This window comes from Musca autumnalis, unplaced genomic scaffold (assembly GCF_047663935.1).
Source record: "Musca autumnalis isolate F117 unplaced genomic scaffold, ASM4766393v1 scaffold_4, whole genome shotgun sequence".
Lineage (NCBI taxonomy): Eukaryota > Metazoa > Arthropoda > Insecta > Diptera > Muscidae > Musca > Musca autumnalis.
Genome location: NW_027411977.1, coordinates 20,174,198 through 20,201,425, shown reverse-complemented (window position 1 = coordinate 20,201,425; position 27,228 = coordinate 20,174,198). Strand labels below are relative to the sequence as shown.

Below are 27,228 nucleotides of genomic sequence, written 5' to 3'. Positions count from 1 at the left end.
CCCTTAATTTGGATTTTCAGTATTCTGACACCTATAGTAAAATCTTATGGCGGACATTTTTGTGGAATATATGAACTCGCTGCGACCCACCGTTAAAGAAGATTTAAAACCTTTTTTAAAACGGGTCCAAAAAGACCCCTATAGCGAAACGTTAGAGGGTTAACCTATTCCACAAAAATGTTCCTCAGAGCATTCTCAGTAATATTGCCAAAGAAACTATATACCTAAAAGGATTACGAGGAATCTTACTTTACATATTTCCTAAAAAGTTCACAAAGCGAAATATCGGACCCCCTATTTAGGTAACCTCCCGAAGTAAACTTTCAAAATCCCCATACACGTGCCTTCTATTTTTCGGTACTCTTTCATAATCTGCCCGATTTTACCTATATTTATTTTTTGTGTTGTACAGTATTATTATCATTATTATTGTTATTATAATTGTTATAACGATATTATGCCAGGATACAAGTACATACTTGCCTACGAAAGAAAAGCTTTATATACCCTCGTTTGCCTAATCAGGGTATAGAAAGCGGAAGAGGAAGCAGTACACAGTACAGGAATATTATAGGGCCCAAATTACCTATAACTGACCATATATTCTTTTTGTAGCAATATCAAAATCTGGACCGATTTTCATAAATTTTGTTAGGATTCGTTTTTTAGCCTGGCCCAGCAAAAATCCCCCTTATAAAAATTTACTACTAACCGATTATTTTAACAAGGCCATGTCGCTCGAAATATGTGGATATTTTTTGACTACTAAAATAAGTAGTTGTTTAAAGTCGTAACTACTTATTTTAGTAGTCAAAAACAACCATTTTTTAAGCGACATGCCCTTGTTAAACTAATGGGTTAGTAGCGGGTTTTACCTTACCTTACCTTATGTATGTACATTAGGCTGAACCAAAAAAAAACAGAATTTTTTTGCAACTCCTATTGCGACTTCTAGAGAATTTTCGTGAAAATGCATCGTTAGGGTGGCACGGGTTAACACCCGAGCGATGCATTTTCACGAAAATTCTCTAAAATCCGCAATTATGGCCCAATCGATGAAAAACAGTTAAACCGATCGCATAAAAAGGTCATATATAAGGTTTTTGAATTAAATGTAGAAAATTTAGGACGTAGGAGTTGCAAAAAAATTATGTTTTTTTTTTTGGTCAGCCTAATGTACACACATAAGGTAATGCTGGTTTAGTAGCACCTGATCCCTTAATTATCATAATTTTACCATATATTTTATAATGTAGTATACAGCCCTTGAGGCATCGTTATGAATGAAATAAATAAATGAAATAGTTTTCCTCCGTAACTGCCACTACAAACTAGGAAACATTTTATATTCTGGAGTTTGTCATGCTTCACCAAATTAGGTCAACTTGTTCATACCACAAACAAACAAAAAACGCCTTCATGTTAATTCTTTACATCAGCAGATCTTAAAAATCTCAAAAATATAAAATATTAATACAAAGATTAAATAAACTGAACATTATTTAAGGGTGAAATAAGCGCAAATATTTCGTCAAAATGCTATTGAAATTTTGAATAAATTAAATAAATTAATTACAAACACAAATAACCTGCAGCCAAACTAAATTAAAAAATACTGAATTTTGTGTGCAAAACGAGTGCAATTAAATACAGAAATCAAACTCTTACCTAAACAAGAAAATTATTTGAAAATAAAATAAAAAAATAAATAACAACAAAAACTACAACAAACAAAAGTGTACAAAAAAATATTCACCACCACCACCATAACAACATCCTGTTTATCAAACCGTGACGCAGCCCCGCAAGGCTTACCCTTGCTATCATCCACTTATGGTCTTAACAACCAACACCAATCTAACGGGTAGAATTTCACCCAACAACAATTGCAACAATTGCAGTAACTCGACCAGTTTTACGACACTGTCCCTGCCAACACCAACAGCAACGACTTGCATCAATGCGGCGACGGCGACTATGAAAAATTCCTCCAAACGTGATGTTATTGTACGGCCCATTCGTTGTTTAATTAACGGCTGTGCTCGTGGTGCTGAGCTGACAGTGGCAGCTCCATTTAAAATACCCACACACTGGACGAGAATGTTACGCATGACAAGCAGTCCGAAAATTATGATTGATGATTTGTTACAGGTAACAGAATAAAAAACAAACTGATATTGATTATTTTTTATAGTATTGTAAAGAAAAGTTTACTAATATTGATTGTATTGATATTGTATTGAATGTTCTGTTCAAAACCACACCACATGAGCTAAGTAATAAACAACTACAAAAAAACTGATAATTAAAAATTTAATAAGAGGAGGGCATATGCCCATCTTATGAACAAATCACTAATTTAAAAATATTATTTGTGTGACCAAAGAACTTTTAGAAATTTTGGGCATTTGTGCTATTTTTAGCCATAAGAAAAATCGTATAAAAATTGGTTTCACTTCAAAATGAAAAATTCTAAGTTTTTTTTTGTAAATATTCAGCTAGAAACACGAAGACAAAGACGAACTGACCAAAGATATATTTTATGAGCGCTTAGAAGAAACATATGACCGTTGTCCTTCCCATGACATTAAAATTATTTAAGCGATTTTAATGCCAAAATTGGAAAGGAAAATCTTTGGCCCAACAGTCGGAAAATTCAGTCTCCACAGTGAAACATCTGACTATGGTATAAGGCTGATAGACTTCGCAGCGGCAAAAACATTGTAGTTAACAGCACCGGAATTCAACATCTTGACATCCATAAGGGCACCTGGCTGTCTCCAGATCAGAAAACAAGAAATCAAAATGATCACGTTGTGACAGATGGAAGACATTCATCGAGCGTGTTGGATGTGCGTTCGTTCCGAAGAGCAAACATAGACTAGGATCACAACTTTGTTGCAGCAAAGGTACGCACCCGGTTAAACGTAGCAAACAAAGTACGAACAGACACAACACGAAAGTTAGACATCGGTAAGCTGCAATCGCAATAGATAGCCACAGCCTATTCCACTCAACTAGCCCAATTGCTTAATCAAAGCACTCCTCATCCCGATAGCATATCAGCGCAATGGCAAAGTATTGCCCACTCCATGCAAACAGCCGCAAAATCCATACTTGGATACCAGAGACCTTCACCAAGGAATCCATGGTATGATCAGGGGTGTCGTGCTGCTACCGAAGAGAAAAATCCAGGATATAGGCCTACTTTACAATCCGTAGCACGAGAGAGATATCGGGAGAAAAGGAGAGAGGAGAAACGTCATTTCCGCAGAAAAAAGGGAGATAGAAAAGCGGGAGTGTGAAAAAATCGAGATGTACAGGAACTAGAATGAAGCCCGAAAATTCTACCAAAGAGTCAAGCATTAAGCTGATGGCTTTGGTACATGCACATCCTCCTGTAGAGTAGAGTTGGGCAATCTCGTTCAATTGAAAGATCCGGATCACCATCTCGTTCAATGGACACCGGTAATTTCTTTGACAAAACTGCGTATACTTATTTTCACACGTTGGTTTTTATGAAGTTACTCATTCGTCTTTGAATGAGGACGGTGATCCGGATCGTTCAATTGAACGAGATTGCCCAACTCTACTGTAGAGACAAGCAAGGTAATTTGGTAACTGATACAGATACTGCGCTCAGGATATGGAAAGAACATTTTTCAAAACTGTTTGTATCCAATAGCAGCGAAGACGACGAAGATACCACAGTCCCAATCCCAGAAGATGGTATTGAATGTATACCACCCGCCAAGGTGAGGTAAAGACAGCAATAAATCGGCTGAAGGATAATAAGGCAGCAGGAACCGATGGCTACCAACCGAGCTATTCAAAACCGGAGGCGACACGCTGACGACGACTGGAACCTGAGTATCCTGTGCCCCGTCCACAAGAAAGGAGATAAGGCTGTATGCTCTAACTATAGGGGCATAAGTCTACTCCCTATTGCCTACAAGATCGTGTCAGGTATATTGTGCGAACGACTAAAGCCTATGGTCAACGAGATAATTGGACCATACCAATGCGGCTTTAGATCTGCCAAGTCCACCATTGACCAGATATTTACTTACTTAGTTGGCCCATTACAGAACATTTGTTCCATAGACCGAACTAAGAAGAGATCTCCATTTCTCTCTGTTTTTCACTTGACTTTTTGGAATACCGCACCTTTTCATTTCTTCATCCACTTGTATGATCCATCGAAGCTTAGGTCTGCCGATTCTGCGTGCACCGCCATGTGGCATGTATTCATACGCCTTTTTAGCGGGTTCATCATCGCTCATTCTCATGATATGGCCTAGCCAACGCAATCGTTGCATCTGGATACGTCTAACTATATGCATGTCTTTGTATAGCTTATATAGCTCGTGGTTCATACGACGTCGATATTCACCGTCAACGCAAATCGGCCCGTAGATCTTTCGAAGAATTTTTCTCTCAAACACACCAAGCACTGCCTTATCTGCTTGCGCAAGTACCCATGCTTCGGAGCCATACATTAGCACGGGTAGTATCAGCGTTTTGTATAGTGTTATTTTTGTTTGACGAGATGTGGCTTTGTTTTTAAATTGCTTATTTAGACCATAGTAGCATTTGTTTGCCAATACAATTCTTCTTCTTATTTCACAACTGATGTTGTTTGTTGTGTTTATGGCAGTGCCGTGGTAGACGAAGTCTTTAACTACCTCAAAATTGTACGTACCAACTTCCACAGTTGGTCCGAGCTCTATGGACGCTTTGCGCGTCGACACCATCAATTTGGTCTTTTCGCCGTTTACCGCCAGACCCACTTTCGCAGATTCTGCTTCGACCTTCCTAAAGGTATCAGTTACTTCCTTTACCCATGATGTCTATGTCATCAGCATAGGCAAGTAACATGTGGCTATTGGTGTAAATTGTGCCATTTCGTTTGACATTTGCAACTCGTATTACCTTTTCCAGCAAAATGTTGAGTAGGTCACACGAAAGGCTGTCTCCTTGTCTGAAACCTCTTTTGGTACAAAATTCTTCGGAGAGGTTCTTTCCAATTTTAACTGAGGACCTAGTATCAGTTAAAGTCATCTTACCAAGCCGGATGAGCTTTGCGGGGATACCAAATTCAGACATTGCGTGGAATACCTTTGATCGGAGGGGACTGTCGAATGCCGCTTTATAATCACAAAAAGGTGAAATGTGTTGATCTGCACCTCTTGGTCTTCTCCAGGATTTGCCGCGGGGTTAATATCTGGTCAATGGTGGATTTGCCAGGTCTTAAGCCGCGTTTGTATGACACAATTATTTCATTGACCATAGGTTTTCGTCGTTCGCACATTATCCCTGACACTATCTTGTAGGCAATAGGGGGAAGACTTATGCCCCTATAGTTTGAGCATACAGTCTTATCTCCTTTCTTGTGGATAGGGCACAGGATGCTCAGGTTCCAATCGTCGGGTACTCGTTCTTCCTGCCAGATGGTGCTAACTAGCTGATGAATACACCTTATCAGCGTGTCGCCTCCGGTTTTAAACAGCTCGGCTGGTAAGCCATCGGCTCCTGCTGCTTTATTATTCTTCAGCCGGTTGATTGCTATTTTTACCTCATTTTGGCCGTGCGGTATACATTCTATACCATCTTTTGAGATTGGATCTGTGGTATCATCGTCTTCGCTAATATTTTATACCAGCAGATTGGAGCAATGTTCCTTCCATATCCTGAGCACGCTATCTGTATCAGTTACCACATTACCTTGCTGGTCTCTACAGGCGGATGTGCTGTACCAAAGCCGTCAGTTTGATCTTTCACTCTTTAGTAGGACTTTCGGATTTCATTCTGGCTCGTGTACATCTCGATTTTTGCACACTGCCGTCTTTCCATTTCTCTCTTTTTCCTGGAGAAAAGACGTTTCTCCCCTCTCAATTTCCTCCGATACCATTCTCGTGCGCTACGCGTTGCTACTGATTGTACAGTAGCCCTATATGCAGCATTTTTCTCTTCGGTAGCAGCCCGACACTCCTGGTCATACCAAGGATTCCTTGGTGGAGGTCTCTGGTATCAAGTATGGATTTTGCGGCTGTTTGCATGGAATGGGCAATATTTTGCCATTATGCTGGTAAGTTATCGGGACGAGTAGTGTTTTCATTAAGCAATTTGGCTGATTGAGTGGAATATGTTGTGGCTATCTGTTGTGTTTGCAGCTTTCCGATATCCAACTTCCGCCTTGTATCTGTTCTTGCTTTATTTGCAACGTTCGGGTACGTACCTTTACTGCAACAAGGTGGTGGTCCAAATCTATGTTTGCTCCTCGAAACGATCGAACATCCAACACGCTCGATGAATGTCTTCCATCTATCACAACATGATCAATTTGATTACTTGTTCTTCGATCTGGAGACAGCCAGGTGCCCTTATGAATGTTAATATGCTTAAATCTGGTACTTCTAACTACCATGTTTCTTGCAGCTGCAAAGTCTATCAGCCTCATACCATTGTCAGATGTTTCACTGTGGAGACTGAACTTCCCGACTGTTGGGCCAAAGATATTCCCCTTTCCAATTTTGGCATTAAAATCGCCTAGAATAACACTATGCAACACTGAAAATGCAAACAACTTCTCGTATGCATTTTTTGAAAGTACATATTTAGACTACAAAAAATCTAGTAGGGTTTTTTCCTGTCAGATCCAGTTCGGATTTTATGGTCTCATCTAAACCGAGCTAAATCTACACTTTTTTGCATTCATCAGGCCTTTATCTCAGAAACGAATAGGAATTTGGCCTTGCTGTCTTTAGCAATATTGTAGCCCTAATCTAGTAGAATTTATCTCTTGAAGAAACCACATAAGAAAAACTCCATCTAGGGCATCAAAACCAATAAAATTTAGAAAATTTTACATAATAGCTGAAATTCTGGTCAGTATCGGCTAAACCGTTTGCAAAAATCTTCCAAATAAAGTTCTCAACAATTCTTTAGGACATTCTGAAACTCTCAAATGCTTACTTCATGTTGTTTCAGCGGTATTTTGCATCATATCTTTTACAACACGTATTTCAAACACAGTTCACACCAACAGTTTATTCTCGCATTTCGGATTTCACTACATTATTGACATTTTTATTAAATCGTAGTTGAAAAATGTACTGAAAACAACGGCATAGAGACATTTTACAACAATGACATGTTCTGAAGAGATGTGTATTACATTCCAGGGAATATTTTGTCAAAAGAAAATATTCAGAAAAAATTAACGGTTTTGGAGATACGGTGCGAAATGTATAAGAATTGTGGAATTTGTGCATATATTTTGAAATTTGAGGCAATAAATGTAGTTTTTTGAGTTAATAATTTCTCCAAATATTTAATTCTTGTCCTTATCTACAAGTTTGCTTTAGAGGTCAGAAGAAGATTTGCGTTGGTTTCAGAGATATAGCCCCGAATTTCTTTAAAAACTCAATATTTAACCATGTTTAGATGGGGCCATAAAATCCGAGCTGGATCTGACACAACAAAACCCAACTAGGGTTTCTGGTCGTTTGGGTCTGTACTTTCAAAAAATCCTCAGTTCGAATTGTTTGCACAAGATCACCTAAAAATGTTGCACAGTGTAATTTTAATGTCATATATCTTTGGTCTGTTCGTCCTTTTCTTCAGTGGGAGTATGAGCGCAAATAAAGCTGATGTTGAAGACTTTTGCTTTTAATCGAATTGCTGCGAGTCTTTCATTCACTGGGGTGAAGCTGGAGACCAGATGTTTTAACCTCTGACCAACTACAAATCCGCAACCAAAGTCATGCTTTGTGTAATGGCAGCTATAATACAGTGCGTCACCTTTAGGCGTTGTTGTGACGCCTTTCCCGTTCCATCGTATTTCCTGTATGTTTTTCTTTTCTTTCGTTCTTTCATAGTAGGCTGCTTTTTCTAGGGGAGGGTTACTAACACGACGCCCAAACCCAAGTTATTAACGTTCTTATGGGTGAACGCGCGGCATATGTTAGCTCACTACCTTTAACGGGTGTTATAGGCAGCTCCCCAGGTGACACCACGGGGAGGTCAGTGTCCACTTGAGATGAAAGAGGGATCAAGATAAATCCTGGGCTTTGCCAGGTTAAAGCCGATCAGGATCGTTCTTTGGTATCTTCCATCCATTACGTCATTATAACAAACAGAATTAAATAATGCATTACTGAACTTCAATGCATTTGGTGCGGAAACTTTTTTCGCGATAGAGGCACCGTATTTCATAGTAGTTTTTCATGCTCTACATTGCCATGTGGTGGTATTTTTCCTATTTGAAAATATTGCAAAAAAAGTTAAAACCCTAATGCCCATCCTATGAACAAATCACTCATTTAAAAAAATATTATTTGTGTAACTACAGAACTTTTAGAAATGTCGGACGTCTGTGAAATGACAAATTTTAACATATTTTGTACATATTCAGCTAGAAACACGGTTTCATTTTTTATACTTGTTGAATTTTCACATTTTAAGGTGTCATTGTTTTGTCATGACCATGAACTTTAAATAGCTGTCAATTTGTAAAACATTGCCTTAGAGTATTTAACCTAATCTAGTTGGTTTCACTTACACTAAGACAACATTTATTTGCCTTACCCTTACTTTTTATCTTAATTGACCAACAATTTTCTATGAAGTTGTTATACTTTCGGTCAAGTTAACTATTTGGTCTGTTGATTGTTGGTTTTAATAATTACTGTAATTTGTTTGCGTGAAATTGAAGTTGAAGTTGTTTTAACCCTTATTTGTTGGAAAAAGCGGGCATGAAAACGCATCATTAGTGATGTCAATCAACGGCGAAAATATGTCTATGACGTCGGCTATTTTAAAGTGATGTATGGCATTTTTTAAAGTCTTGATCAGAGTCCCGTGGATGTTCAGGAATATTTGGAATATAATATCATCAATTTTTTGCAAACAATTTCTTAGCCGTCTTTCAATTTGATAGAACAAATCAAGACTTAAAAGCTTTTTGGTAACATTCCAATACTTTTCATTACATAGTAGCTTGTTGTTATTTGTCCTACAAAATCAATATGTAACTGTTTAAATTGCATTGGTGCAGTGTTGCGTATGAGAAATGTAAACACTTAAATCTCTCACAACTCATACGCATTGGCATGCATTGAGCAGTTGTGTGTGTGTGTGTGTGTGTGGTTGAAGGGCGGCAATACATCTGTAGCAAAAATCTTTTAAAATATTACCATTGGCAATCAACATTCTTGGCAAATGGTCAAACTTGTAAAAACTAAGAAAATTGTATGGAGTCTTCACTGCGAGGAACCACCGTTTAAACACGGGGATGACCACCATATGACATTTTGACAGAATTAAAATTAAAACGTTATATCTCAAACAAAAACAAGTTAAATTGTCTTATACTAAATTGTTCAATTTTTTGTTAAAATTCTGCACACTATAAAGTTCAAATTGGGTGACGTAGGAGATGAAAGATACCAAGGAATGACCGGCTTTAAAGGGTTAACCCTAGTTGTACAGGCCAAAAAAATTAATTTTTCATGATTTTTCCAAAGAAACTGCCAATATTTTAGATAGATATTTCTTGTACCTGAAAGAGCACATCTTGAACTACTTCTGGATATTTTGTTGTTGAAAACATTGCTTAGTCTTGTGGTAAATGGCTACCTGTGAAACCTTTTTTTATAAAAGCTTTTTGCGGTGCTAACGGTATCACGAAAACGGTTTGGCCGATCTTCGTATATTTTTATGGGCGTTTTAAGAACCTAATATTCATGTCTTTAAGCGAAACAGAATTTAAAAAATGGATTTAAACAAATATTGAGCTGTCAAAGTCAAAATTTGCTAATTTTAACGAAAAAAATTGGTAGTATCAGTCCAAAATTCGGGCAAAAAAATTAAAATTATCTGTCTCGCTTAAAGACAAGCTTTTTATGTATATAATAAGCTCACCAAGCCATATGAAGATCGGTCGATTCGTTTTCGAGCTATCGTTGGCATCGACTTCAAAAAAGCCATTTCGAGAAACACGCGTTTAAAGTTTCCACGCTACATATAAAGCACCAAAAATTGTGCCCTTCCAATGCTCATATCTCAAGCAATTTTGCTCCGATCGTGTTGAAATTTATTGTGGCATACTCTATACTAGCTGTACTTCCAAATAATCCAAAACTATTTTTTCGATTTTATGAAAGTGACTTGTAGAGGTAACCCCTTAACTTGACAAAACCCAAGACTCATCTTGGTCCCTCATTCATCTCAAGTGGACACCGATCTCCTCGTGGTGCCACCTGGGGCTGACTTTAACACACGTTAAAGCTCCTGTTGGGTGATCGGCTAGTAACACAACCCTTAAAAAAAAAAAAAAAAAAAACATCACACTATGAAAAAACAAAGAACAACAAATCCCTCTAAAGTTAACGACCCCCTGCAATTGTTTTAAGTACCATCATATGCGAATCTGTACCTGGAATATAGTGTCAATATTATTGCTACACTGGAAATATGATGGATTAGGAAAGGCGTCACAACATAACCTAAAGGCGACGCACTCTATTATAGCTAGCATGACATAAACCATGAGTTTGGTTGCGGATTTGTAGTTTGTCGGAGGTTAAAACATCCGGATAAACGCAAAATTTTTCAACATCTGCTTAATTTGTGCGCATGCTGCTACTGCAGACAAGAACGAACAGACCAAAAATATATTTTACGAGCGCTTAGGAAAAACAAATTTAATGCCAAAATTGAAAAGGAGAATATATTTAGCCCAACAGTCGGGGAATTCAGTATCCACAGTGAAACATTGGGCAAAGGTATGAGGTAGCATATTCTGTCTGGCTGGCTGATGCGCACGATAACTCTCGAACGGATGAACCGATTTGGTCCAGAATTTGGCTTTCGTAATATTTTGTCCAAACTTACATAGTTTAAGTTCGAAGATGGATTATATCGGTACCTCCTCTACAAAAGAATAAAGTACCCGATTTGGTACATACTTTGCACATCATCAAATTTCTACCAGACTTAGATGATGTTCCAATATGGACTCAATCGGTCCACTCCTTCGGGTACCTTCCACACAAAATGTCGGAAAAGTTTAGTTTAGGACCTCCCCTCGAATCGCTTTGATTTTTGTTGTAGCAACTTCCATTCACTGTCCTCTATACGACAGTACAAGTTTCATCAGGGGCAAGTCCATACTTTCTGGGAAAATAGCCCGAGAGGTGCCAAAAACACCTATGACACCGTGTGTGAACGGATCTGCCGATTCGGTCCAAAATTTGGCCTTCATAATATTTTGTCCAAACTTAGTTTAAGTTCGAAGATAAGCCATATCAGTCCACTCCTCCAGGTACCTCCTCCCAAGACTTCAAAAATGTTCGGAAAAATTGTGCGCACGATAACTCTTGATGGTAGTGACCGATTAGGTCCATACTTTACACATCCCAATATATCAAGCAAATATATATCAGGTTCGAATATGGACTATATTTGTCAACTCCTTCGGGTACCTCCCACACAAAATTTTGGATATGTTCACTTTAAGAACTGCTCTGGAATCACTTTGATTTTTGTTGAAGCAACTTTCATTCGCTGGGGCAAGTTTCGTTCAGGGGCAAGTAAATACTTCTTGAGAAAACAGCCCTTAACATTTAAAAACCCTCTATGGCACCATGTAGTGGCAAGAGAGCACGACAACTCTCGAACTAAATACTGAGTTGATCCACATTTTGCATATCGTAATATTTCTTCGATTATTAGATGAAATTCGAAGGTGGTATTTGTAGATCCACTCCTTCTGGCACCTCCCCAACTTCTTCTTCTTTTCCGTTTAACTCCTTGAGGAGCATAGGGCCTCTACAAACAACCTCCAGGATGTTCTGTCATTTGCTAGTGCTTTTATTTCGCTCCATGATTTTCCAGTGCTTTCTAACTCCTTCATAAGACTTCTTTTGCAGGAGTTTTTAGGTCTTCCTTTTTCTCTGCTCCCTTGGGGATTCCAATCTAGGGCTTGCCGGCATAGTTCTTCGTTATTTTTCCTCAACGTGTGCCCTATCCACTTCCATTTTCTCCTTTGTATGATGGTTGTTAATGGATCGATACTGCACCTTTGGTAGAGATCGGAATTGGTTATGACATTTGGCCACCAAATTTTTAATATGTATCGAAGACATCGATTTGTAAATGACTGTAGCTTCGAACTTAATGCTATTGTTGTCAATCAGGTTTCACATCCGTAAAGCAATACTGATAGAACGTTCGAATTGAATATAGTTATTTGGGTATTCGTAGATATAACTGAGGAGTTTCAGATACATCGTAATTGATTGAAAGCTCCGTTAGCTTTGCCAATTCTATTTGCGATGTCGGCTTCTGCTCCGCCTTCGATTGCAATTATACTTCCGAGATAACAGAATTTCTCCACGAATTCAATCGGTTCGTCTCCAATAAAAAAGGGGTTTGGGTTTATGGATTTCGTGTTTATTGCTTTTGTTTTACTTATATTGATCTTAAGTCATGCTTTAGCTGACTCTGTTACTAGGTCATTTATTTTTGACTGCATATCGCTCCCCAACAATAATGCAAGCAACCCGGTTAAGGGTCTGTGCGAGAATCCCTTGAAAATGTTTACCTAGTGGTCCTGTTTACAGCGATATCATGTTCTTCGTAGGCAAGTACATGCTTCCTGATATAATTGTTCATGAAAGCTGTTCATCGGCAAAGCTGCATCGGCAATCTTTTTTAATTGTTCATCATTTTTTTTTTTTTTTTTTGCTTTTACTCAATAGAGCGAAAACGCGTCAGCCACTTTTCGGAATGGAATTCTCGGAAAAATTAAATTTAATTCATATATGTATGTACCCGCCTTGCACGCTGAAGGTCGTGGGTTCGATTCCCCGGCCAAGCAAAATCAAACAATTTTCAACAGTAACAAACTATCCCTCAGTAATGTTGGCGACATTTCCTGAGTATTTCAGCCATGTAAAACTTCTTTACAAGAGGTGTCTTAAGACACGCCGTTTGGACTCGGCAATAAACTGTACGTCCCATATCATTGAGCTAATATGAATCGGGGTGCACTCATTGATATGAGAGAAGTCTCCCTTGTCCCATCTGGGATGTTTGTGGAACAATTCTAATCATGTACACGGTGCGACTTAAAAAAATTTAAATGACACCTCGGGAGTTTTTGCTGTTTCTGAAACTACAATGTTCATAGATGAGAAAAATCAAAGAAACAAAAAAAAAAATCGCCGGAGGGATTTTCAAATAAATCGCGGTCAAAGTTCACGTTTTTAGAGCTTTTTTAGGTTTTCACGATTTTGCTTGGAAAGCGCAAGCCATATCGAAATGCGAATAAAACAAGTAAAAAAGTATCAGTCGGCTTTGCCGACAGAGATATACCCTCAGCCTGTGTATTTTGAAACAAAACAAGTATGAATGTATCAGTCAGCTGAGCCGACAGGGATGGAAAGGGCCGCAAAAAACTACATGTTGCAACAAAATTCAGAATGATCCAAGACGAGTGCATTTTTTTCAAACTTTGGGTAGGGTGTACCCATAGGAGTGATCCGATGTAGTACATATCCGGACCTAATACAAATCTGTAGGAAATATTTTTTTCTTTATTAGTCTATGGATATTTTCCTTACAGACTATATAATTAAATATGTTGTACTTAATTTTCTGAATTTAAATATATTACAATTTTACTTTTCAATTTACAGAGTTTGGGCTAAATCGATTTCTCTCTTAAAGGGTTATTTTACACATTAGCCAGTTTAGGTGGTGCCGGTAGGATTTTCTGGATCTTTTTGGGTCATTATCTCAGGAAGTATGAACTTTCCCACGAAAAAAAAAATTACAACGTCGTAACAGGGGCCGCAAGTGCAACCTGCTGCGTCACAAATTAATAAGATCAGAGAGGAGTTGTTAAACTATACTTTTTCCAAATTTTGTGTGGGAGGTACTCAAATGAGTGGACCGATATAGTCCATATTAGAACTCGATCTATGCCTGAAAGTAATATTACCAATAGCAAAGTTTGGCTCAATTCGGTTATTACCTCCTAGAGTTATCATGCCCACAATCTTGGTGAAAAATTTTGAACCTTTGTGGGGGAGGTACCGGAAGGAGTGGACCGATATGGTCTATCTTCGAATTTAAACTAAGTTTGGACAAAATATTGAAAGACACAGAATTTTAACCAAATATGTTGATCCGTTCGAGAGTTATCGTGCACTCCAACTACGACACATGGTATTATGTATATGGGTTGTTTGCAGTTTTCGTGCTAATTTCTGAGGATATATGGACTTGCTCATGAAAAATATTATATCGTCGTAATGGGGGTAGTGAATACAAGTGGCTGCAACAAAAATCAAAGCGATTCGAGAGCAGGCCTTAAACTGCACTTAAGCAAAATTTTGTGTGGGAGGTACCCGAAAGAGTGAACCAATAGGGTCCATATTGGAACCTCATCTATGTCTGGTAGAAATGTTACGATGTGCAAAGTATGGACTAATTCGGTTACTCCCTTCAAGAGTTATCGTACGGACAATTTTTCCGAACATTTTTGAACTTTTGTGGGGGAGGTACCTGAAGGAGTAGACCGATATGGCCTATCTTCGAACTTAAATCAAATCTGGGCAAAATATTTCAATACCCAAAATTTGAACCGAATCGATTGATCCGTTCGAGAGTTATCGTGCGCACCAGCCAGCCAGACAGACAGACAGACGGACGGACATTGCTAGATCTACTCAAAATTGTCTGAAACGGATATCGTACAAACATACTTGGGGTCTAAAACCATTATTTCGACGAGGCACATTTTTGGCCGTATCAAAGTGTAAATACCCTCTTTAGCCTAAAAGCTGAGGGTATAAAAATGTGTGTATTAAGGGGGTTTTAAAAATGTGGGCGTTTGAGCTGACAAAAATGTTGATTAGGCTTAAAGATTAAAAGTCTTGCGAAGGAGATACTAAAAGGGATGGATCGACATTGACCATTATGGAAGTGGATCTCCAGCCACGACATATGGTGCCGTAGGAGGTTTTTACACATTTCGGGCTGTTTGCTCAAGAAGTATGGACTTGCCCCTGAAAAAAATTTTTACCATCGTAATTGAGGCAGCGAATGCAAGTTGCTTCAACAAAAATCCAAATGATTCGATATCAGGTCTTAAAGTCAACTTATCCGAAATTTTGTGTGGGAGGTACCGGATGGAGTGGACAAATATAGTCCATATTTGAACATGATCTATATCTGGTAGATATATTAGGATGTGTAAAGTATCGTGCGCACAATTTTTCCGAACATTTTTGAACTTTTGTGGGGGAGGTACCTGAAGGTATGGACCGATATAGCTTATCTTCGAACTTAAACTATGTTTGGACAAAATATTACTAAGCCCAAATTTTGGACCGAATCGGCAGATCCGTTCTAGAGTTATCTTGCGCTCCAACCACCTCACACGGTGCCATAGGGGTTTTTTGCAACTTTCATGCTATTTTCTTAAGAAGTATCGACTTGCCGCTAATAAAACTTGTACCGTCGTATGGGGGACAGTGAATGCGAGTTGCTAAAACACAAATCAAACCGATTCGAGAGATGGCCCTAAACTGAACTTTTCCGAAATTTTGTGTGGGAGGTACCCGAAGGAGTGGACCGATTGAGTCCATATTGAAACCATATCTAAGTCTGGTACAAGTGTCACGATCTGCAAAGTATGGACCAAATCGGTTACTCCCTTCAAGAGTTATCATGCGCACAAATTTTGCAACAATTTTTGAACATTTGTGGGGGAGGTACCTGAAGGAGTGGACCTATATGGCCCATCTTCGAACATAAATCGAATCTGGACAAAATATTTCGATAACCAAAATTTGAACCGAATCGATTAATCCGTTCGAGAGTTATCGTGCGCACCAGCCAGCCAGACAGACGGACAGACAGACAGACGGACGGACATTGCTAGATCGACTCAAAATTGTCTGAAACGGATATCGTTCAAACATACTTGGGGTCTAAAACCATTATTTCGATGAGGCACATTTTGGTCGTATCAAAGTGTAAATACCCTCTTTAGCCTAAAAGCTGAGGGTATAAAAAGAACCCCATAGGCACCCCAGAAATTTGTCGGTATATGTCCAAGTTTTCATATAGCTACGGTGACCAACCGTACTCTATTATAGAGTACAGTACTCTATTTTGGGTGTCCGTCCTCTATTTTTTTAACGTACTCTATTTGTACTCTATTTTCATTGGACGTACTCTATGTCCTCTTTTTATACCCTACACCTCAATGAAGAAAGGGTATAATTTTGTTTTTCCGAAAATGTATGTTACACCGCGAAATATTCGTCGTAGGCATCCCTTTTGGTATAGCAAAATTTATATAGACGATATAAAGCAATTTTGAGACGTGTGTCCGTCTGTCCATTAACAATTGTAATCAAACTCCAGACCTCAATTATGGATCGATCGTCACTAACTTTTGTATGGAGGTCGGATTCCCACCTGAACAGAAACGATTATTTTTTGGTAGTAATCGTGAAATATTTAGGGAGTGAAGTGGAACAAAAAACAAATTATCCGATTTTTAAGAGGCAGTGTAGGTCGCAATGATGATCGGATTGACGCAAAATTTTAAGTAAGGTTTTGGTTTACGACAAAGACGAAGCTTGCAAATTAACACGATGATCACATAATATTTAGCGGGTGAAATATACCAAAAGTTTTGTGTGGAAATTGGTGAAATTTTTAGTATAATGATTACATCTTTATTCCTGGAAGATATGTTTCACCACTGTAAGTTATATTTAGAATGGGAGCTATTGACCTTTCCATTGATGCCGACTATGATAATATACGTGGTCAGATAACATGCAGTTTAATTGTGTGTCGTGTAACCGTGATTACAGTTTTATTTTAATAAAGACAAATTTTTACACGAAGTAAGAGGTTTGGTCAAGGAAAATGCCAATAATTTTGAAAAATAATTGGTTGGTATTTGTCGTTTTAAATTGACCATATCCAAATTTTGGGGGAATATTCCGACAAATTGAAAACCAACTCTTGACAATCCTTTGATGCAAATTTTATCATTTATAAATGGAGAACCCTAGGCAGAAATTAAACAAAATATTGTCTTGGTTTAAACAAAATCACTAGTTTTTCCGTTGATTTTAAAACTTTGGAAGGTAAGTTTTTAATAGCAAAAGCATTTAAGTTAGTTGAATATTTTATTAAAACATTACAAAATACCCGTCTTCTTTTTTAGCCTTTAACTTTTCATCAATCTGTATGTACTCTATTTTCATCCGAAAACATTGGTCACCGTACATATAGCCCCCATGGAAGGGTATTCCAATATTTTTAATGTTTATGCCTCAATATTCCACCGAAATTAGTCTTGGTTGGAGATTAAAAACTTTCCACTGGAAATTTGTCGGCATATGTCTAAATTTTCATATAGCCGCCGTAGAAGGGTACCTCAGGATTTTCGGTATTTTGAAGGCTGTGGTCTCCATATTCCATCGAAATGGCTGAAATTTGGCAGTTAGTCTTTATTGGAGGTTAACAGCTTTCCACCTGAAGTATGTCGGTAAAGGTGTACGTCTTTATATAGCCCCCACAGAACGGTACATCCCGATTATCGGTATTTTTAACGTAGTGGCCTCATTATGCCACCAAAATGGCTGTAATTTGCTATTTACTCTTCGTTCGAGCTACAAAACTTGTCTCCAGAAAGTTGTTGGTATAGCTCCACGTCTTTATATATGGCCCCCTAGCCCTCAAAAACCGGTTTTGTCCCCTGGTTTAACTGAATAACCGAAATAACGAAAATTGCTTATTTAGTCTTCGCTAGGTGTACAAAATATTGTAACATCTCTTGCAAAGAAAATCAGATAGTACAGGTCAACGTTTTGGTATAGCATAGTACATACCAGCCGATTTAAGATATGTTAAAGATTTTAGTCAATTTTTTTACCGAATTGGTTGTTAGTTGGAATTTTGTGCTTCAAGAAGATAGAAAACTTATTCACAAAAAACTATGTATGTATATCCTGGTTGTAGTCTAGCCCGCAAGAACATGTTTAGGCCAATTTTATATATTTCGAGCCTTTTTTGTCAAAATTTCGAACCGAGATCGATAATACAAAAGCTCAAGGAATAAGCCTTAACGTAAAGGAAGAACTTAGTACTTTCATCAACGAAAGAAAACTAATTGGTCCTACTTACTTCTATACAGTTCGTGGTGGAGGGTATAACTTAACGCCGTTCTTACTTTTTTAAATAATAAAATGCTTTAAGCATTTTACCCAAAGGTGTTTTAACATTCACAATTTTCCTTTGTCCATTTTTTTGAGAATAAAAGTTTCCGTCATATTTCCATTAATCTATATATATATAAAAGAGCTTAGTGATGACTGAGTGAGTGAGTGAGTGAGTGAGTGAGTGAGTGACATGTATATCATCGCCCAGACGAAACCGCTGAAGCTAGAAAGCTGAAATTTTGACTGTGGGTTGGTGTTGGTGTGTAGGCGTGAGATAAGGCTGGGTTTTTGGAAATTCGAACTAGAAGGGTACGAAAAGTACTAAAAGGTACTAAATATGGTACCCTTTGTATTAGGCAAACGGGAAGAGCTAAAATTCTGAAATTTGGAATGAGGGTCACTGATGGAGAGTTAGAAAGATGTACCAAAGGGTTTTTGGAAATTCGACCTATAAGTGTACGAAAAGTACTAAATTTAGTACCAATTGTATATTTTGAACGGATTTAGCTAGAAACTTGGAATTTGTTATGGAAATGAAGGTTGGGAAGTGGTGTTTATAGAAGGAAATGGTTTGTGAAATGCGTACTCATGTGTACGAAAAGTACTAAATGGTACTAAATTTAGTGCAATTTGGATTTGGGTGAAAGGATATAGCTGGAAACCTGAAATTTGGAATTAAGATTATTGACGGAGTATAGGATTGAGATATGGGGGCAGTTTTGGAAATCCATACTAATGTGTACGAAAAGTACTAAATGGTACTAAATTTAGTATAACGTGTATTAGGCAAGCGTAAAGAGCTACAATTTTGAAATTTGGAACGAGGGTAACCAATGGATAGTTAGAAAGATGTACCAAAGGGTTTTTGGAAATTCGACCATAAGTGTACGAAAAGTACTAAATTTAGTACCAATTGTATATTTTGAACGAATGTAGCTAGAAACTTGAAATTTGTTATGGAAATGGCGGTTGGGAAGTGGTGTTTATAAAAACAAATGGTTTCTGAAATTCTTACTCATGTGTACGAAAAGTAATAAATCGTACTAAATTTAGTACAATTTGAATTTGGGTGAAAGGATAGAGCTGGAAATTTGAAATTTAGAATTGAGATTGCTGACGGAGTATAGGATTAAGATATGGGGGTAGTTTTGGAAATTCGTACTTATGTGTACGAAAAGGTACTAAATTTAGTACAACTTGGATTTGGGTGAACGGATAGAGCTAGAAATCTGAAATTTGGAATTAAGATTACTGCCGGAGTATAGGATTGCGATATGTGGATAGTTTTCGAAATTCGTATTTATGTGTACAACAAGTTCTAAATGGTACTAAATTTTGTACAACTTGGATTTGGGTGAACGGTGTTGAAGTGTAAGATTGAGATATATGTGTAGTTTTGAAAATTCGTACTTATGTGTACAAAAAGTACTAAATGGTACTAAATTTGGAACAATTTGGAAGTGATTGAACGGATAAGCCTGGAAACCTGAAATTTTGAGTTAAGGTTACTGTTGCAAAGTAGGATTGAAGAAGATTTGGAAATTCGTAATGATGGGTACGAAGAATACTAAATGGTACTAAATTTGGTACAATTTAGATTTGGGCGAACGGATAGCGCTGGAATCCTAAAATTTGGAATTAAGATTACTGTTGGAGTATAGGTTTGAGGCAGAATTAAGTTTGGTACAATTTGGACTTGGGTGAACGAATAGAGCTGGTATCCTGAAATTTGGAATAAAGAGCACTGTTGGAGTGTAGGATTGAAGTAGTTTTGGAAATTTGTACTTATGGGTACGGAAAGTTCTAAATGGCGCCACATTTGATACAATTTCGGTGAACGGATAGCGCTGGAATTCTGAAATTTGAAATTAAGATTACAGTTGGAGTGTAGGATTGAGGAAATTCGTACTTATGGGTACGAAAAATATTAAATTTCGAACAATTTATACTTGGTTGAAGGGTTAGAGCAGGAATCCTAAAATTTGGAATTAAAATTGCTGTTAAAGTAAAGAATTGAGGTAGTTTTGGAAAAGCATACTTATGGGTATGAAGAGTACTATATGTAACTAAGTTTGGTACAATTTGATATTGGACGAACAGATACTGCTGGAATCCTCAGATTTGGAGTTAAGATTACTGTTGTTATTTTGTAATTGTCAGTGTAGGTTTGAGAGATGTGGTTGCAAAATACGTACCATGGTACTCAATTTGTAGTTTTGTTTTTGTAGGGACAAAGCTGGAATCTGTACTTTTGGGGTAAGGGTGAGTATTGGGGTATATTTACGAAAAGTACTAAATAAGTCTAAATGTTGTATCGGTTGTAGGAACGGGTGGAATTCTAAAATTTGTTCTTAGAGTCACTGTTGGTATGTGGGGTTAAGATATGTAGATGGTTTTGGAAATACATACTATAAAAAGTACTAAATGGTACACAATTTGATAAAATTTGTTATTGTGTCAAGGGGTTAGCAGGAATTTTTGAAATTTTAGGAGGAAGTTTCGGAACTTCGTTGTTATGTATTTATATGTAAAAGTACTATAATTGGATTTGGGGGAACTGATAGAGCTGGAAATGAGAATCGCGGTTGGTATAAATGGTTGATATAAGAAGGTAATTTTTTGAGGTTTACCGATGTGTACTAAATTTGGTACGATTTTGTTATTGCATGAACGATAATATAAGGAGTTTTTTAATGTGTAAAAATTCTGAAATTTGGTATGAGGGTCGTTGATGACTGAAATGATATTGGAAATACTCACTGTTAGGTAACGAAAACTAAATGTACTAAATGGTACTGAAATTTGGAATTAAGAATACTGGATTTATGTAGCCTTTGAAATTAGTTCTTATGTTTATTAAAAGTACTAAATTGTATTTAATGTGATAAAATTTGGATTTAGTGAAAATTTTGGATAAGTACTAAATTTGGTACCGTTTTGGTGTTGCATAAAGGGATATAGCTGGAATTAAAATTTTTGTATTAGTGTTTAGATAAGGAATTGTTTTAAATGCATACAAATTGGGTATGGAGGTCGCTGAGGGCTCAGTTATTGAGCTGGTGTTGGAAATACGGAAATACATTTTGATTTCACAAATTCCGAAATTACAACTACTTCGGTTGGAAAACGGGGATACAATTTTTACCATTTTCATATTAAATATTGTTTATTTGTATATTCTTCCCTTTCCGCATACGAAGGAGCGGGCATTTTGCTAGTAATAAATATTTTCGTGGTCGTCGACCTACATTCTCGTACAAACATACTGAAATCTATTTTTCCAATACGTAAAATAGCATTTCCCAGAATTATTGAGTTATCGTAACTTTGGAGTCGTCTATATCAAAGCATGGAAATTGTGTGTGTGTCTGAACTTTTCATTGAAACTTTTTGTTCTGGAAAAAATTCTTCACTCACTTGCGTACATATTTAAGACAGACACCTCTTCGACAATCAATTGAAGTAGGGGGGACGGGGGGAGATATAGGATAAACCTGTAATCTCAATAAAATTTGAATTAATATGTGTGTAGCCCAACAAATAGCACAAATGCTTTGCTATGCCGACTAAAACTTTTGGCTTTAAGAGGCTGACCATTAACAACAGCAAACAAAAACAAAAAACTTTTGTAATGGAAGTGTATGGAACAAATGTAAACAAGAAAGTGTGTTTGGAGTTTTTAAACATACTGAACTGTGTTTAGCCTTGAGCAGGGAGGACGTAAAGTGTTGATGATAGAGCAAGGTATGACTTTATAACACTGTGCAACAAAATTCAATTTTTTCAGAATGGCGTGAAAAACGCGGTCGATTATAAAAGTATAGCTAAAAATATGAGACACGTGTAGCGGCCTTTTTAAAGTTTATGTCGGGGAAGTTCCGCACAATTTTAGTTTTTTTTCGAAATATTTGAATTAAGATATCTTGGAATTATTGCATTTTAGATATACATATAGTGTTTTTGGCGAATTTACTTAGGAGGATGTGGGGAATATTTCTATTAAAAAGATTAACCCTCATGTGGTTCATAACAGGGTTTTTTTTTGCCCTTTACTTGTTCTAGTACTTGGTCATAAAATTTTACTGTGGGTCCCTAAATACACCAAAGGGCTGCTAAACATGTCCTATTTTATGGCTACAGATTTCGTTTGTTCAGAAACTCATATTGAAATTAGATTTGAAACATAACTTCTTTTAACAATATCCTCAAAAAGTTAAGGATTTTGGAAGATTTTGACTCAATATTGAATCATGTAATTTAAACTGTCCAAAATTTAAACAAATAATTTTATCCAATAATTTATGTAATTTTCTTAAAAACTATAATTCCAAGATATATGATTTATTGTAAGAGTCATAGTGAAATTTTTTGTAGAACTTTTCTTCCATTGGCACTTTTCACCTATAACTAAGTTGCATGTTATTTTCATGCAACGACTCCAAAAAAGAAGGAAAAAATTTTCATGGAAAAAAATGGGAAATATTTTCGTGTTTTTGATACTGATATTTTCATGATATATAATGTTAATAGAGATTTCATTTCGTTGGTGACCTATAGTGACATTTGATAGAGAATATTTTTGTCCTTGACGTCATCCCTCCAAAATGATGCTTTGTGGGTCAATTCTAAATAAACTCATATGAAGTACGACTTTAACCCTAAAACGAGTTTTTAGAGATTCCTAGCGATTAGATAAGATTTACACACTTTGTATGTTCGGAGACTTGTAGTAAAATTGTATGGCAAACAATTTTGAAGAAAATTTAAATCCGATATGATCGCATTTTCAAGATGTTTTTGAAAGATTTTGGAAGAAAGGACTAAAAATACCCCTTGGGTGAACCGCATGAGAGTTAATGTTTTTATATTGTGCGCACGATAACTCTTGATGGGAGTGACCGATTTGGTCCATACTTTACACATCCTAATATATCTACCAGATATAGATCAGGTTCGAATATGGACTATATTTGTCTACTTCTTCGGGTACCTCCCACACAACATTTTGGATAAATTCACTATAAGACCTGCTCTCGAATCACTTTAGTTTTTGTTAAAGCAACTTGCATTCGCTGCCTCAATTACAACTGTGAAAGTTTTTTCAGAGGCAAATCCACACTTCTTGAGAAAACAGCCCGAAAGTTGTTAAAACCCCAATGGCACCATATGTAGTGGCTGGAGAGCTCGAACCGAATACTGCGTTCGTCCACACTCTGGATATGGTAATATTTCTTCAAATATTAGATGAAATTCGAAGGTGCTTATAAGTCCACACCTTCCGGTACCTCCCCCACAAAAGTTCGAAAATATTCGCTAAAATGGTACGCGCGATTTCTCATAGACGTAGCAACCGATTTGGTCCAAACTTTGGATCTCTAAATATTGTCGAAACAAATTTCAAATTTGGGTCGTATCTGTGCAATCCTTGTGGTACCACCCACACAAATGTTCAAAATTTTTGTGTGGTTAAGGGTCTGTTCGAGGATCCTTTGGATATCCTTTGGCGATATTATGATATCGATATACCCGCAAGTTTTTGAGCTTTAATCCTATCCATAATTTTGTCGGTTAATACGCCAAAATTTTCAAAACCCCCCTAAATACATAAGTTTTTTTGGGAAAAAAAAAATATCTCAATCCACAGGCTGAGGGTATATCTCCGTCGGCAAAGCCGACTGATACTTTTTTTACTTGTTAATAATAATATTCCCCACAACCTCCTGAGTAAAGTTGCCAAAGACACTATACCTAAAATGCAACAATTGGACGGAACTTGCCCCGCCTACTAAGGTTATTTCCTGGCCAACATCCCAATTTTTTGTCGTAACCGATTGTCAGTTTCCATATGGGATTCGATAGCAAACATGTTGAAACGTACTTACTAAGCTGGCCCATTACAAAGCATTAGTTCCATAAGCCGAACAAAGAAAATATCTCAATTTTTCTCTGTTTGTTCTTCGCTTTCTGAAATACCGCGTCTTTCCATCTCTTTTTCCACTTGTTTGCTCCATCGAAGCCCTGGTCTGCCAGTTCTGCGTGTACAGCCATGTGGCCCGTACTTATACGCCTTTTAAGCGGGCTCATCATCACTCATTCATATGATGTGGCCTAGCCAACGCAGTCGTTGCATCTCGATACGTTTATCTATACTGATGTCGTTGTATAGCAGATACAACTCGTGGTTCATACAACGTCGATATTCGCAGTCAACGCAGATTGGCCCGTAGATTTATCGAAGAATTTGTCTCTTAAACAGCACTGCACTTATCTGCTTGCCCAAGTGCCCAGCCTTCGCACGGGTTGGTTGGTTGGTTTACGTGGTGGCTATACTTTATAGCCTCAATTAGTATGTAAGAGATACCGTTTTGAAAACCACATCACTCGTTCAAAGATTGCTATATCGTTGTTGCGTGTTGGCAATTAAATCCAGCCTGATGAATTTAGGAATCGCAGAAGGTCTCCAGACCTACTTCTGTTATCTCTGTGATATCATGAAGGAACGGTTGTCCAAAAGCTTTAAATCGTCGTTGCATTTGTGCAGGGCAGGAACAGAGGAGGTGCTCTACAGTTTCCTCCTCTTCTTCATTCCCGCAGCTACGGCAGCGGTCATTGTGTGGTAGATTTAAGCGTTTTGCATGGTTACCAATTGTCCAGTGACCGGTTAACACTGCAATAAGTCGTGCATGGTTCCGTCGAGTTTGACTGATCAGGAAGCAGATCTTTGTATGCTATATAGTTTTTAAATGGCTTACTTAAGCTAAAGTAGAATCTGTTGGCTATTGGCCAACAGAATTCTTCTTTTATCTCAAAACTGATGTTGGTGCCGAGGTAGACGAAGTCTTTTACTACCTCAAAATTATAGGAACCAACTTTCACTGTTGGTCCGAGCTCTATGAACGGTTTGCGCGTCGACACCATCAACTTTGTTTTTTCGACGTTTACCGCCAGACCCACATTTGCTGATTCTCCTTCGACCTCCTCCTTCCCATGACGTAAATGCCATCAGCATAAGCAAGTAAAATGTGGCTGTTGCTGTAGATTGTACATTTCTTTTTACATTTGCATTTCGTATATCCTTTTCCAGCAGGATGTTGAACAGGTCAAACGAAAGGCTGTCTCCTTGTCTGAAACCTCTTTTCGTACTGAATTGTTCGGAGAGATTCTTTCCTATTTTAACTGAGGACCTAGCTTCGCGGGGATACCAAATTCAGACATAGCTTGGAATACCCTTGAACGGAGGGGGCTGTCGAAGGCTGCTTTATAATCAACAAAAAAGGTGGTAGGTGTCGATCTGCATATCTTCGGTCTTCTCCAGGATTTGTCGCAGGGTAAATACCGGGTCAATGATGGACTTGCCAGGTCAAAATCCGCATTGGTATGGTCCAACTAGTTCATTGACCATAGGATTTAGTCGTTCGCACAGTATCCCTGCAACTATCTTCTAGGCAATAGGGAGAAGACTTATGCCCCTATAGGTAGAACATACAGTCTTATCTCCTTTCTTGTGGACGAGACATAGGATACTCAGGTTCCAATCGTCGGGTACGCGTTCTTCCTACCAGATGGCGCTAACTAGTTGATGCATACACCTTATCAGCGTCTCGCCTTCGGTTTTAAAAAGCTCGGCTGGTAAGCCATCCGCTCTTGCTGCCTTATTATTCTTCAGCCGGTTTATTGTTGACTTTACCTCATCATGGCTGGGCGTTATACATTTAAAACCATCTTCTGGGATTGGATCTGTGGTATCTTCGTCGACTTCGCTACTATTGGATACCAACAGTTTGGAAAAATGCTCTTTCCATATCCTTAGCACACTATCTAGATCAGTTACCAGATTACCTTGCTGATCTCTGCAGGAGAATGTGCCAGTTCCAAAGCCATCAGTTTGATGTTTCACTCTTTGGTAGAACTTTCGAACTTTATTCTGACTCCTGTACATATCGATTTTTTGACACCCTCGCTTTTCCATTTCTCTCTTTTTCTTGCGGATAAGACGTTTCTCCTCTCTCTCCTTTTCCTCCGATACCTCTCTCGTGCCCTATATGCCGCATTTTTCTCTTCGGTAGCAGCACGACACTCCTGGTCGTACAATGGATTCCTTGGTGGACGTCTATACAAGTATGGATTTTGCGGCTGTTTGCATGAAGTGGGCAATACTTTGCCATTGTGCTGATATGTTATCGGGACCAGGAGTGCATTGATGGGGCAGTTGAGTGGAATATGCTGTGGGGCAGTTGAGTGGAATATGCTGTGGCTATCTGTTGTGATTGCAGCTTACCGATGTCTAACTTTCTTTTTGTGTCTGTTCGTATTTCATTCGCTATGTTTAACCGGGTATGTACCTTTGCTGCAACAAGGTAGTGGTCCGAGTCTATGTTTGCTCCTCGGAACGAACGTACATCCAACACACTCGATGAATGACCATTAATCATAAAATCGGTCTCTAAATTTAAAAATTCCGCAAAACTGGAATAACTGCTCCAATAAAGAATCGGGGGACGGGTCAGTAGATTTGTCTGGATTTGAACATTGAGATGCTTAAATCTGGTACTGCTAACTACCATGGTTTTTGCCGATGCGTAGTCTGTCAGCCTCATTCCATTGTCAGATGTTTCACTATTGAGACTGAATTTCCCGACTATTGGGCCAAAGATAGTCGCCTTTACGATTTTGGCATTAAAATCGCCTAGAATAATTTTAATGTCAGTGGCAGGACAACGGTCATATGTTTCTTCTAAGCGCTCTTAGAATATATCTTTGGTCTGTTCGTCCTTGTCTTCGGTTGGAGCATGAGCGCAGATAAAGCCGATGTTGAAGAATTTTGACTTTATCCGTATTGCAGCAAGTCTTTCATTGACTGGAGTGAAGATGGAGACCAGATGTTTTAACTTCCGACCAACTACAAATCCGCAGCCAAACTCATGCTTTGTGTCATCGAAGCTATAATGCGCATCCTTTAGGTGTTCTTATG

The 27,228-nt window shown here is 37.8% G+C and overlaps 1 protein-coding gene across 2 annotated transcripts in view; it reads left to right on the top strand.

Annotated features, from left to right (window-relative positions):
• Window positions 1-27,228, top strand: part of TrpA1 (Transient receptor potential cation channel A1) — a 176,589-nt gene that overhangs the window by 12,597 nt on the left and 136,764 nt on the right. For both annotated transcript variants that reach the window (XM_073983842.1, XM_073983841.1), the window contains one exon: window positions 1,596-2,151. In XM_073983842.1, the coding sequence (XP_073839943.1) occupies window positions 1,834-2,151 (318 nt within the window). In that variant the 5' untranslated portion in view covers window positions 1,596-1,833. Of the gene's footprint in view, window positions 1-1,595; window positions 2,152-27,228 lie in introns of those variants that run through there.